The 12,922-nt window shown below is 41.2% G+C and overlaps 2 protein-coding genes and 1 long non-coding RNA gene across 10 annotated transcripts in view; 1 reads left to right on the top strand and 2 right to left on the bottom strand.

Annotated features, from left to right (window-relative positions):
* DNAJB11 (DnaJ heat shock protein family (Hsp40) member B11) overlaps nt 1–2,271 on the bottom strand; it is a 19,449-nt gene extending 17,178 nt beyond the window's left edge. The window contains exon 1 of one of the 2 annotated variants that reach the window (XM_077879999.1): nt 2,228–2,271. In XM_077879999.1, coding sequence (XP_077736125.1) covers nt 2,228–2,256 — 29 coding nt within the window. In that variant the 5' untranslated portion in view covers nt 2,257–2,271. Of the gene's footprint in view, nt 1–135; nt 180–2,227 lie in introns of those variants that run through there. The other variant, XM_077880000.1, reaches the window with a different exon arrangement.
* The window catches only part of TBCCD1 (TBCC domain containing 1), a 19,611-nt gene continuing 6,855 nt past the window's right edge, over nt 167–12,922 (top strand). For 3 of the 7 annotated variants that reach the window (XR_013369451.1, XR_013369449.1, XR_013369450.1), the window contains exons 1-3: nt 5,210–5,588; nt 8,579–8,734; nt 12,192–12,558. Coding sequence is in view for 4 of the 7 variants with exons in the window: in XM_077879994.1 (XP_077736120.1) it covers nt 5,253–5,588; nt 8,579–8,734; nt 12,192–12,558 (859 nt within the window). In the remaining 3 variants the exon portion in view is untranslated. Of the gene's footprint in view, nt 381–2,461; nt 2,552–2,839; nt 3,357–5,209; nt 5,589–8,578; nt 8,735–12,191; nt 12,559–12,922 lie in introns of those variants that run through there. The other 4 variants (XM_077879994.1, XM_077879995.1, XM_077879996.1 and 1 more) reach the window with 4 other exon arrangements.
* The window catches only part of LOC144302544 (uncharacterized), an 18,901-nt gene continuing 11,217 nt past the window's right edge, over nt 5,239–12,922 (bottom strand). The window contains exon 3 of the long non-coding RNA XR_013369454.1: nt 5,239–6,361. This is a non-coding gene — a long non-coding RNA (uncharacterized LOC144302544). The remainder of the gene's footprint in view (nt 6,362–12,922) is intronic.

The raw sequence follows: 12,922 nt of genomic DNA, 5'->3' as shown, positions 1-12,922 counted from the left end.
AGCCACGGGTCGCGGAAAACTGCGTAAAAAGGCGGTGGGGTCCAGGAGTCCCGCCCCTCCCCGCCCACCTCGGGCTCTCCACCAATCACGAGGCTCCTCCTCCAGCACTGACCAATTACGGGAGGGAGGACTTACCTGGTGACGAGTCTGGGAATTTCATTCATCCGGAGCTTTACGCTGGGTGCAGGAGCAAAGGGTCACCGGAGAAATGGGCGGGGACAACTACTCTGCGCCAACGGTGGGGCGGACGCACGGCTTAAGAGATCTTACTTTACCCTCTTGGAACAAGCCCCGAAGAAAATTGCCTCGGTTTGCACGGAGAAGAGGCCGTGGGGGCAGACAGACTTAGATTCGGATTCAGCTTCCATCACTTCTTAGCGGTGAGAACATCCTCCTTCCCTTGCCCCCGTCAAGCCTAAGCTTCATTTACAAACCCGAGGGCAAAACATTTTACTGGCAGTGTTGTGAAATTTAATGGGAGAAAAGCTGTAAACTGTCTAGCACAGCAGGCACGCAGTGTAGAACTCTTTGATTCCCCCCACCTACTTGTTCATGACAAAATTCTAGGTATCTTCCTTGATTCCGCCCCTATATCCTCTATCCACATCTTTGCTTTTAAACTAAAGCCTCAATCTGTCCACGGCTGTACATCTCCACTACCTCTCTAGGCCAGGTCACGTCATCTCTCCCCTGGCAAGCCTTCCTACGTGGTCTCCCTGCCTCCACTCTTAATATATTACACTCTCTTGTTCACTCCTGACCCCCAACCGCATGATTTTTTGCAAACGTGTCAGACCATGTCATTCTCCTACTCAAAAGCCTCGAATAGCTTGTCATTGCACTTAAAATAAAACCCCAGCTCTTTATGATAGCTTATAAAACTCTGTGTGCTTTCATAAAGCTGGGGGAAAAAATAGTTAAAGCCTGATAGGATCTGTGCCCTCACCTAGTATATACTCCTTGGAATGTTCCAGCAAACCTGTTTTTTTCTTTTTATGAATACACAAAATTCATTCCTCCCTAAGGCCTCTATTCTTGCTATTCTCTTTGCCTGAAGCACTCTTCCCTTAGTTTCTAACTTGGGTGACTGCTTTTTACACTCAGATCAGTTGAAATGTCACTACTTCAGAGAAGACCTCCCTGACTGGCCAGTCGAAAATAGCTCCTGCTGAGTCCCTTATTCTTACACCCCACACTCACAGGACTGTACAGTTTCAAGAGAGCAGGGGTCTAGACTGTCTGGTCATACCTGAATAGAACAGCATCTTAGAACGGAGCCTACCACAGAATAAAAGTTGTTTCGACCGTGATCTAACTATGCTGGCTTTTTATTCTTGAGTCCTCAGATCAAATTCAGCATTGGTCCTCCCTCCTCCCCCCAAATTTATAGCACTTATTAATATGAAATTGTCCCTTTCCCTCTTAATATGTATTATCTATTCTCCCTATTAAAATATACACTTACGAAAGCAAGGATCTTACCTATTTTGTTCACTGCTGTGATCCTGGTGCCTAGCACTGTGCCAGACACCCAGCTGTGCTCTGTGATAATTGCTCTTGCGAAAAACAAAGGCATAGAGAGGTAACAGAATCTGTTCAAGGTCACTGAACTATTTAGTGGCGCAGCTTGAATTCTCCCCAGGATCTGTTTAATCCAAAGCCCTATCTACTCTCGGCTCTTACAGAGGGGTAAGCGGAAGACAAGGGTACTGCTTTCAGGAAGATGCCTACTAGACGAGAGAGGGCACCTAGAAGAGAAACTAAATTGCATTTTACGGTCTTATTTATTTTTGTAACTCCCACACCTGTGGAGGCGATAAACGAAGTAAGAAATCAGGAAATGGCCAAAAATCATTAAATGGAGGCTTCGAGGAACGCGTGGTGTTTTCTGCGGGGCGGGGGGCGGGGGGGCATCCCAAGAAGCTCCTGAAAGCGGTAACGTGGCGGGAAAGCTAACAATTTACCTGCAGGTTCTTTTGTTAAGGAGCTAATAACCCTGGGGGCTCTGGCTTTAGGCTACCTGGCTTTCTACGGCGGCTGCTGTGACCTGAGGGCTGTGTTCCTTTCACCTCTCTATGCCTTAGGTTACTTGTCGGTACAGCAAATGCACTTCACTTGGAGAGACTGCGATGATACACGTAAATGTGCTTTACCCAGGGCCGGCCCGTGGTAAACACTGTCAACCGTCATTGTCATTACACTACGGATCAAAGCGTGCTGACCTTACCAGCAGCTGTGGGCTGACCGTAGCTGCATAGAGCAATAGAAAACTGCCTACTTTCCTGAGGTGGAAGGCGCCGACCAGATTGCAGCCGGGTCGGGCTCCAGATCCCAGCACCTCGGCCCGGAATTTCCCAAGCCCGCGGGAGAAGCGGCCGGCCGCTCTAGCACCGTGGGCCTCCGGTTCTCGGTGGTGCGGGGCCTGGCGCCTGCGCAGTGGGTGCGGCGCCGGCGAGGGGCGAGGGGCGGGGCGAGCGGGGCGCGGCGGCGCGCGCAGGGTGCGGCGGAGGGGCCCGGCCTTCGCAGGTAACCGCGCGCCGGCCGGCGCCAGGTAGGGAGGGCGGGCCGGGGAGGCTGCCCTTTGGGTCGCCCGGTGTCGGGTCCGCCACGGAGCCTGCCGGCTGGGCCCTCCCAGGTGTCAGTCCGGCCGGGGGGCTCGTGCGGCCCGGACTCGGACACGGACAGCGGCGGAGGCGGCGGAGCCGGAGGACCGCCTGGGTCTCACGCCCACCTCCCCGCCCCAAAAACCCCGCCGCGAGCGCTCCCAGCGGCTGCTTCAGAGAGGGAGAGAGCCCTGGTTCGGTTACGGAATTGCACCCCGAGCCTCGGAGTTCCTCCCCCAGGGTCAGGGTTTCGGTTGCACACTCCAGGGCAGGAATTCAGGATCTCACAGAGCAGCCTCTTTGCATCTTGGGGCAAGCTAAGATCTTCCCACGTCACTCATCTCCCTTCCCTCCCTTCCTAGAGCAACCTGAGCCCTTCCCGTGCACCCAGGCAGCCGCCCTTTACCCTCTGACACCCTTCTTTGGGTTCATGCTCACACGTTCCTCTACCTGCCTCTTCTGTGGCCTCACATCTAAGGCCACCCGTTCTGGTGATCCTCTTATGGATCCACTCCCATTTTTCAGAGATTCTCCCGAAACTTGGGTTCCTAAGGTACCCTGGTAACAGTTGTCCAGGCTGGACAGACTTGAATTCTATCTAATCCAGGGCGATGCCAATTTAAGTCTGTGACTTCAACTTCTCCAGGCCTCAGTGTGCTCATCTGAAAATGGGGACAGTCATTATTTCCAGGTGTTTGAGAGGACAAAAGGAAGTGAAGAACAAAAAATGTTTAGCACGCTTCCTGGAACATAGTAAGCATTCAGTTGGTGCCAGTTATTTATTTACTTATTTATTTATTTATTTATTTTTTGAGCAGATAATCCCCCAAAGAAGTATGACTTTTTGGAATCAAATGCAAAACATAGTAATAGCAATAAAATATTTTCCACCAGTCACATAAGAAAGATTTTAAAGTGATGTTACTTAATGCTGAGGAGTGCTCAGCGGTCAAGTGGTACTCAATGGTACCTTGGTCAAATGATGGTACAGTTTGACACAGTCCTCTTGGAAAGCAATGGAAATATATGTCAGGAGCTTTAGAATTGTCATTTACTTCATTTCACCAATGCACATCTGAAAATTTTCTTGGAAATAATCATAGCACAGAGAATATGCAGAAAGATGGTGATTATTGCATTATTTGTAATTATGAGACATTTAAGCTTTGAATTTTATTTTAATTGAAGTATAGTTGATATACATTATATTAGTTTCAGTCGTACAACATAGTGATTCGACAGTTAAATAAACACCACTGGGGCGCCTGGATAGCTCAGTAGGTTAAACCTCCAACTCAGTCTCAGCTCAGGTCTTGATCTCAGTTGAGAGTGCAAGCCCCGTGTTGGGCTCCACACTGGGTGTGGAGCCTAGTAAAACAAAACAAAGAAAATACACAATAAATGTAGCTGCCATCTGTTAGCATACAAAGTTATTACAGTATTACTGACTATATTCCCTATGCTATACTTTTCTTCCCTGTGACTTACTTATTTTATAACTGGAATGTTATACTTCTAAATCCCCTTTCTCCTTCACCTACCTTTAAATTTTCCACAGTGGAAAATTTTAACCTATACAAAAGTAGAATAGGTAAATAAACCGCCATGTGCTCATCACCCTACTTCAACAATGAGCAGTATTTTGCCTATCTTGTTTTTGTAAAAAGTATTAAACCTACTTACTGTCCAAAAATAGGAGAACAGATGAGTAAACTGGGGTACCTTTATTTAGAGTGCTATGAAGCTTTTAAAATAACAGAATTATATATATGCTATTATCACAAGTTTGAAAATTCAAAAACTAACATCCAATCTGTAGAAAAAGATATGAAGTACAATACGATATTGACTAGTTTCCCTCTTTGATGGTGGGACAGTAGATGATTTCTTCCCCCTCTATTTTTAGATATGTTATGTACATTCCATAAAAATTATGTATTGTTATAACAAAGAAACAACAAACAAAATCTGAAAGCATTGCACCTGAACTAAGCACAAAGAATATGCCAGAGCAGGTTCACAGTTACTGAGAATAAAGGTGATGGATTTTTGCAGCCCATGCTTATGTGAGCATTCGTCTGCCACATATGTTAATGCTTCATACTGAACTGTATGTCAGCTAACACATCCAGATCTTTAGCCCACCATCCACTATGTGTAAGTGATTTGACCCTGAAATTGTATTCCCTTTATTTTGACTAGCGTTGTCCCTCAGGGTAGGCAAAGATTTCTGGTGAAGAGATGACTCTCCCATTTCTTCTTTATTTCCTAAGCAGGATTCCAACTCATACTTCATGCACTTATACACTCTTCCTAAAACAACCACTTCAAACAATTCATGTAAGATAATTTTGTTTTATCACAAAATAAATTATTTTCAAAATTTCTTGTTCAAATCAATTATAGTGAGATCTGACCAAAAATTTATTCTGCTCTTGATTAATAAACTAGATCTGCTTTTAAAAACTGACATAGTACATCTTGAAACAGTTAAGGGAGGGGGTCACCTTAAAGAAAATGTATAAGTGGAAACAACAACAGCAAAAAGAAAATGTATAAGTGAGTTTCGTTTCAAATCAGTTTGTGAAAAAACCTTTGTTTCCTAGGTATGCCAAGAAGCCTTTTCACACAGATGTCCTTCGAGATAATATGGATCAGTCCGGAGTTCTCCTCTGGGTGAAAGCAGAACCCTTTATAGTGGGTGCCTTGCAGGTCCCCCCTCCATCCAAGTTCAGTCTTCACTATCTCAGGAAGATATCCACCTATGTGCGAACCCGGGCCATGGAAAGGGCTTACCCACGCCTGTACTGGTCTACGTGGAGGCACATTGCATGTGGGAAGCTGCAGTTGGCTAAGGATCTGGCGTGGCTTTACTTTGAAATATTTGATAGTCTTGCAGTGAAGACACCAGAGGAGCGCCTGGAATGGTCTGAGATCCTATCCAACTGCATGTCAGAGGATGAAGTTGAAAAGCAAAGAAATCAGGTATGTATTTAGATGTATGTGTATGTGTGTATAATTGTTTTGAGAAATACACTATCTTTCATTTTTGTACTAGCTCTGCAGTGTGTGGTTTTAGGTTAAGGACTGTTGTGATCCCGACGTGCCATTTTTTTTTTTTTTTAACTGTTCCAGGTGGGCAGTTTTTAATGAGTTAGCCCTCCTTTTAGCAATCCCTATTCATCCCTTCCAAAGCCACGATGTTACAAGAACCCTATAACTGAAAGAGAAAATACTTTCGTTGACTTTAAAAATATTTTAAGGTAAGTCAGTAGTTATGAACCATTGATATGTTACAGTCTGGGAATGTGACTATTTTTAAGTGAGCATGTGCTATGTGCTGGGATTCAAAGATGATTGCAACAGCATCCCTACCTTCATGGAGTTCATAGACTAGTAGGGAAAGTTAGTGTGTAAAAGAGTGCTATTTGATAATGTGGAATGTATAATAGTAAAAGTATGCATAAAGTACAGAAATAGAATAGGGAAGAGAATGGTTAGTTCTCACCAGAAAGGTGAGACATCAGGAAAGACTTCACAGAGAAAGTATATTAATCAGAGCAGGCTCATTACAGTAAGTAACAGGCAATCTTGGCATTTCAGTGGCTTAACACAGTAACAGTTTATTTCACATTCATGCAGCAGTATAACACAAGGCATCTGGTAGGATGATTCTCTAGGCTGCTGTTGTCCAAGCAACGACTCAGGGATCTAGTCATCTTCTGTCTTCTGGAACCATAATTTTATTATTAGCTTTGCTGCAGTTAAAAGCAAACAAAAATGAAATTGCAGTGGCTCACAGTAACAAAGGTATATTTCTTGCTTATTTTACGTGCAGGCTACACTTTAGCTAGGGCTAAAGGTTATGGCTTGGCTCTATGTGTCTACTCATTTTGGGAGCCAGGCTGAAGAAACGTATTCTGTATAGGTCATGCCTATTCTATGACAGAAGAGAAGAGCAGCAGAGCAGGAGAAAACTCATGATGCTCCTTAAAACTTTTGTTCTGATGGGACATAAACTATAATTAGTTTCATTCCATCGGCTAAAGCTTTGTTCTATGTCCTTGTCTAAAATCAGGTAGGTGGGGAAGTAAACTACCTCAGGATGTGGGGAAATCCCATGACCATGGGTCAGCTGTATAAGCCTCCTAGAGGATGTGGAAGTGAATGATTACAGGTATCATACCATTTGTCCCAGCCATACCCACTAGGGCCTCAGAGTCCTTCACTTCCGGGTTTTTTTTTTTTTATTTTTATTTTTTATTTTATTTTTTTTTTTTTTGTGGACTGTTTTTGGGAGACTCAAAAGTGGCATATGTTAATCCACCCACATTCCATTGACTGTAACCCAGTTATATACCATGTCTAACTTCAAGGGAGGCCGACGAATGCCATCTAAATGTGTGCCCAGGAAAAAAGAAAAGGTATTTAGTTAGTATCTAGCCATTCTCTGCCACACGGGGTAATATCTAAACAAGGTTTGGAAATTGAAAAGTTTGACAAGAAAGGAAAGACATTATAATTATTCATTAATTAAATACTCAGTGCCTACTATGTGTGAGGTACGGTAATGTATACTGGATACAGAGATTAATAAAACCTTCAAGAAGCTCCAGATTTTTTGACTGCTTGTTATGTGCTAGATTCTATGCTAGTTACTAGGACTAAAAAAATGAAAAAGATGAGAATCTTACAGTCTCATGAAGAAGGTGGTATATGAATAACGATAATATACCACATAATTGTTAAATGGAAGTATGTATAAAATCAAGGAATTTTGCTGAGTTAAAAAAGCCAATTCCCGAAGGTTATTATACTGTATGATTCCATTTATATAACATCCTTGAAATGACAAAATTATAGAGATAGAGAACAGATGAGTGATTGTCAGAGGTTTAAGGAAGGGGTGACGGTGGGAGGGAAGTAGGAAGTAGGTGTGGCTATCAAAGGACAACATGAGAGATTCTTGTGTTGATGGAAATGTTCTGTAACTTGACTGCATCAGTGTCAGCACCCTGGTTGTGCTACTGTATTAATAACTTTGTAAGATGGGAAACTGGATACAGTGGACAGGGGATCTCTCTATTAGTTCTTATAACTGCATGTGAATCTACAGCTATCTCAAATTTAATGAAAAAAGCAAGCATTTAAAAAAATATGTAGAATCACAGGGTTCTTATTAATTAAGTAGTTCTAGATGGTCCTGAAAATCTGTACTTTTAAGTTCCTTAGATATAGCCATTTTTAGCCAGGTTGGCTAAAATACAGCTGTAGGAGATGTTATTACATTTTTGTGTCTCCTATATGTGTATGGGAATGAATATGTGAGGATAATCCTGAGCTTCAAATCCTGAGCTTCAAACCATATCCTCCTTCAAATAAGAAATGACTTCTAACCATCTATCAGAACGATAGTATTTTTTTTAAATCAAACACTCTTTTAAGAACTTGATAAAAATCTGAATCCTCTTCCCCCCACAAGATGCACATACACCAAAAAATTACATTCAATTCCTGATTTATATTGATACCCTAAACTTTGTTGATAAGTCACTTAGGTTAGAGTAACCTCCGTATTTTGGTGAGATCTCCTTCCTGTCTTTGATCTATTTATTTATTCAAGTGACTAAAGTTTGTCTTTTTTTTTAACTGCAATTTTAAACTTCTGAAATAATATGCTTTTAAAAAGTATGTACTTCATCCTCTCCTCTTCATAGATTTTGGGGAGAGAATATCTATGGCCATAGATGCTACCTAGCTTTCCGAGAAGGTAAGTGACTCCAGTTTCATTAGTTCTAGAAACTCCCATATCTGGACATCAGAGACATACATATCAAAGGCTAGCAAGTTTCTACATTTTTCTTTTTAGGATTGGCAAACTGTTGTGAATTTATTTTACTGTATCTAATTAGTTATAGACTAGAGACTTGTGTGGTTAAGGACATGTGTTCATCATCTCTTTTCTTTTTGGACAGCTTTCAGTGGACACCCTACAATTTCTGCTCTTCTTATACATACAGCAGTTAAATAAGGTCTCCCTGAGGACATCTTTGATTGGAGAAGAGTGGCCTAGTCCCAGAAATAGACCTCAGTCTCCTGACCTGACTGAAAAATCCAGTTGTCATCCTAAGGTACTATTAAAATTTTGGTCTCCTCCTTTGAAAGGAACAATTTATGAGGGAGATGATTTGCCTTCATTAAAAATTGTGTTGGGATTACTTATATAAGCCAGTCATTTGCTGGTGTGTTTTGTTTTGCTTTTTTATTTCTTTTCCTTATTATAAAACAAAATAAATATTTGCAGTCTTAGTCTAAATAGAGAAGTAATTTCCATTCCTTCATTGACACAAAAATCACATGATTTGGGGGCAGATTATTCACTGTTCTCATTAGCATTCTTATTATTGCAAATGTTAATGAATTTGAATCTACTCATTTGACTAAGTTAGAGTAAATGAGAAGATGTAGTGTTTGCAAAGTCAGTTGAAATCTGAAAAAATTTCTATGAAAATATCTTCTCATGTTTAAGTGATGTGCTTTGGTATACTTAAGTTCAGCACGCTTATGTTATGTGACAAGAAGTTCAACTTAACTGCCTCACGTGAGTTTTAGAGATTGTGTTATTTCTTCTTTCTGGTTTTGTAAAGAAGGCTGAAATGTTTTTACCTGTTTATGTAAAAATATTCTAAAAAATCTTTAAGTAAAACATGGATCTCAGTATTACTGCCATGTGCAGGTTCTTTAAAAATGTTGTGAGGCAAACAAAAACCACCACAAAAGCGTCTCTGATAGTTGGTACTTTTATAATCTCCTTTTTCAAGTAAATCTGTCCACCCTTATATTCCATGATACAATTCCTTCCTGGTCATACTGCTTATTCTTCATTTTTACTCTTCTTCATGAGCCTCCCCACTGGCCCCTACAGGCCACTCTTCCCCCAGGATTATATTTGGGGCAATTTTGTCTTTTCACTAGACATAGTCTTTAAACATAATTCTTCTCTTCCCGTGATTTTATATATCTCAGTGACTCCTGAGTGTGTCTCCATCCTGGATTTCCCTCCTCATGTAGATGCCCTAACTATACCTTAGATTCAGAATGTCCAAGTCCAGATGTATTAAAAAGGCCAATCATTGTCTGTTCTTTCCACACATTGTTTCCTGTTGAATGGGCACTGTATAGAGATGGTGTTTTGAACTAAGGTAGTCAGCATTCACATTAGCTCTGCCACTTAATGTCACATAATTTTAGGCACGTTGGTTAATTTTTCTCAGCCTTGGCTTCTCTTTTGTAAATGGGAATGATAATGCCTATTTCTGCATGGCTGTGAGAATTCAGTAGTTCATTAGCATAAGGCTTGTCGCATAGTAAACATCAGTTAATGGTGACTCTTCGTTTGTGCTATATATAGCATGACCTCTCCCAACAACTGATTAGACCAGAGATGGACACTTGACTAGAGTAACCCATTCATAGGTATGTATTTGAAATTGTCTGATTCAAATTGATGACCTGGCTCAATCAGTGTCCCTAGGACCTGAAGAAATTACCAGTTTGTGATGGGTGCTTGAGCTGGCAGCTTAGGTGGCAGTGGTACCAGAATAGCCACCATGTTCATGAGTGATCTGGACTTATAAGGATTAGAAACTCTGAGGTAATCAGAGAAAAAGAATAGAATGGAACAGACGGGTAGAGACACTGGCCTCTGAGAGAGAACCAGGCTCAAGATGGCCTTCCAGTTCCAGTTCTGATGAGGCCTACGTGTACTTCATCAAAGTCTTACTTACTCTGCCTCCAAAACAATTTTTGTTTTTAAGATTTTATTTATTTATTCATGAAAGAGATAGAGAGGCAGAGACATAGGCAGAGGGAGAAGCAGGCTCGCTGTGGGGAGCCCCATATAGGACTCGATCCCAGGACCTGAGTCAAAGGCAGATGCTCAACCACTGAGCCACCCAGGTGCCCCCTTCCAAAAGAATTCTAACTTAAAAGTCTGTCCCTTTTTGGGTAGCTGGCCCAGTTAGTGAAACATGCAGCTCTTGATCTCAGGATTGTGAGTTCAAGCTCCACATTGGGGGTAGAGATTAATTAAAAAAAAAAAATCTTTAAAAATAAATAAAAGCCTACCTCTTTTTTTACTTTCATAGGAATATTTTATAGGACATAATGACATGTTAGGGGGGCCTTTATTTCTATAATTAGATCTATCTGGTCACTCAGCTTTAAGTCTACACTCCACCTACTATGCTGAACTTTCTAAATACAGAAGGATTATGTCTGTTTCCTGTCAAAACTCCCATCATTGATTATCATTGTCACTGTTTTCATCTTCTGTTCCATGGAGCCACCTCAGGCCGACTGTGGGTGAGGGGGATGCAGTAAGTGAGATGAAGAGCGACAGCTCTGCTTTGACATATTCTCTGGTATCCAAATGAGAGTTTATTAAAAAGAAAAATGGTATTGCTATCCAGAAAATAGTTTTGAAGTCCCTGGCACACAAAATAAAGCCCATATGCTTTAGTGTTTCATATAGGCCTTTCATGATTGGTCCCTGCCTACCATTTTTACTTTACTTGACACTTCCCAGCATTCTTCCTAAAACTCACCCAGAACTTCCATTTTTCTGGACACAGCAGGTAATTTTACTGCTATTAATTTTTGCATATGCTATTCTGCAGGCTGAGAATGCCTTTTTTCCTTGTCTGTTTGCATAACTATCAACATTAATCAAGAATCTGTACAAATAGCACTTTTTTTCCCCCAAGAGGGGTTCCTTACTCCTCTGAGGCTCATAGCGTGTCTTTACAGATCTCTGCTATAGTTCTTATCCCACTGTGTAATAGTTGCTTATATTGTCTTTTCACTACATAGGCCCTGAGTTCTTTGAGGACAAGAACTATGTCCTATTCAGTTTGCATATTTTGTCACTTAACACTGCTCATACCACATAAGAGATATTCAAGAAGTCTCTGTTAAATGAATGAGCCAAATCATTGAAACATCTGCCAACTCAAAGCTTATTCCAAAAGTGATAACTTCTCTTAAATCTAGCTACTGTAAGATCAGTTGCATTGTTACATCTGGTGGAATTTGAAACTCCTCCTGTAACATGAGAAGGTAAATAAAGAAACCCAATGCTTCATCAAATGAATGTCCCAAGGTAGCTATTTTTTTTCAAGGTAGCTATTTTTATGTTAGATCAAGACTTAGAGTATTTACTAGCTGTGTGACCTTGGGTAAGTTTCTTAACCTTTCTGTATAACCATTTCCTCATTTGTAAAATTGGCATGTTAATGGCATCCATTACAAGATGGTTGCTAGGATTAAATATGTTAAGGTTTGTGTAACACTTCGTGTTGGCACACACGAAGGGTTAGCTATAGTATTACTTCTGAATTAGTTAAGAAAGGAGAGAATCTGTTTATACCTATCACATGTATTAAAAAATCTTTATAAGGTTTATATTGTTGCCTTAAATGCTTTTTTAGGAGAGGAGACAAACTGGAAATACAAAGTAATTAAAATACAAAACGTTCAGGTCTTGTAAAATCTATTCTGTTAAGAGTGCTTTATTTTGATATTTTTTAGAACTGGAATGATTACAGTCACCAAGCATTTGTCTGTGATCATCTATCAGATCTCCTTGAGCTACTTTTAGATCCAGAACAACTCACTGCATCATTTCATTCGACACACAGCAGCCTAGTCTCTCGAGAAGCTGTCATGGCTCTCAGCTTTCTTATTGAAGGTACAGTGAGTAGAGCCAGGAAGATATATCCACTTCATGAACTCGCACTGTGGCAACCACTACATGCAGAAAGTGGCTTCTCAAGGATCTCGAAGACCTTTTCTTTCTACAAGCTGGAAGCCTGGTTGAGAGCCTGTTTGACTGGGAATCCATTTGGTACATCTGCTTGCCTTAAGTCTGGAAAGAAATTGGCTTGGGCTCACCAAGGTATTTTTTTCAGTATTTTAACCTGTATTAAATTGCATGACAAGTTAAGGAACCTAGTGTTTTCTGGTGTGTTAATAATCACACAGCTTCTGTAGAAGACCTAAAAAATATTGCTACTTAAAGAGAAAAAGGCAACAGCTCTCTTTTGTCTATGACTATTTCCCTCAAGGCAGCAATAGTCTGAGAGAGTTGATTTAAGAGTCTGGGTCATTTTGGTCAGTTAATGGAACTCCAGCTTCAGCCAGTTCTCTCTTTGCTCTGTTTTCCTCCTTTCTTTCTCCCTCGCCCTCTCACATGCTCATTTGTTTGAGGCTTTCCTGTTTTCTCTGTACCACAGCCGAATTTGGCCTTTCCCCAGTTACAA

This window comes from Canis aureus, chromosome 31 (genome assembly GCF_053574225.1).
Source record: "Canis aureus isolate CA01 chromosome 31, VMU_Caureus_v.1.0, whole genome shotgun sequence".
Lineage (NCBI taxonomy): Eukaryota > Metazoa > Chordata > Mammalia > Carnivora > Canidae > Canis > Canis aureus.
Note: the sequence above shows the minus strand (reverse complement) of the source record. Positions and strands in the feature narration are given on the sequence as shown.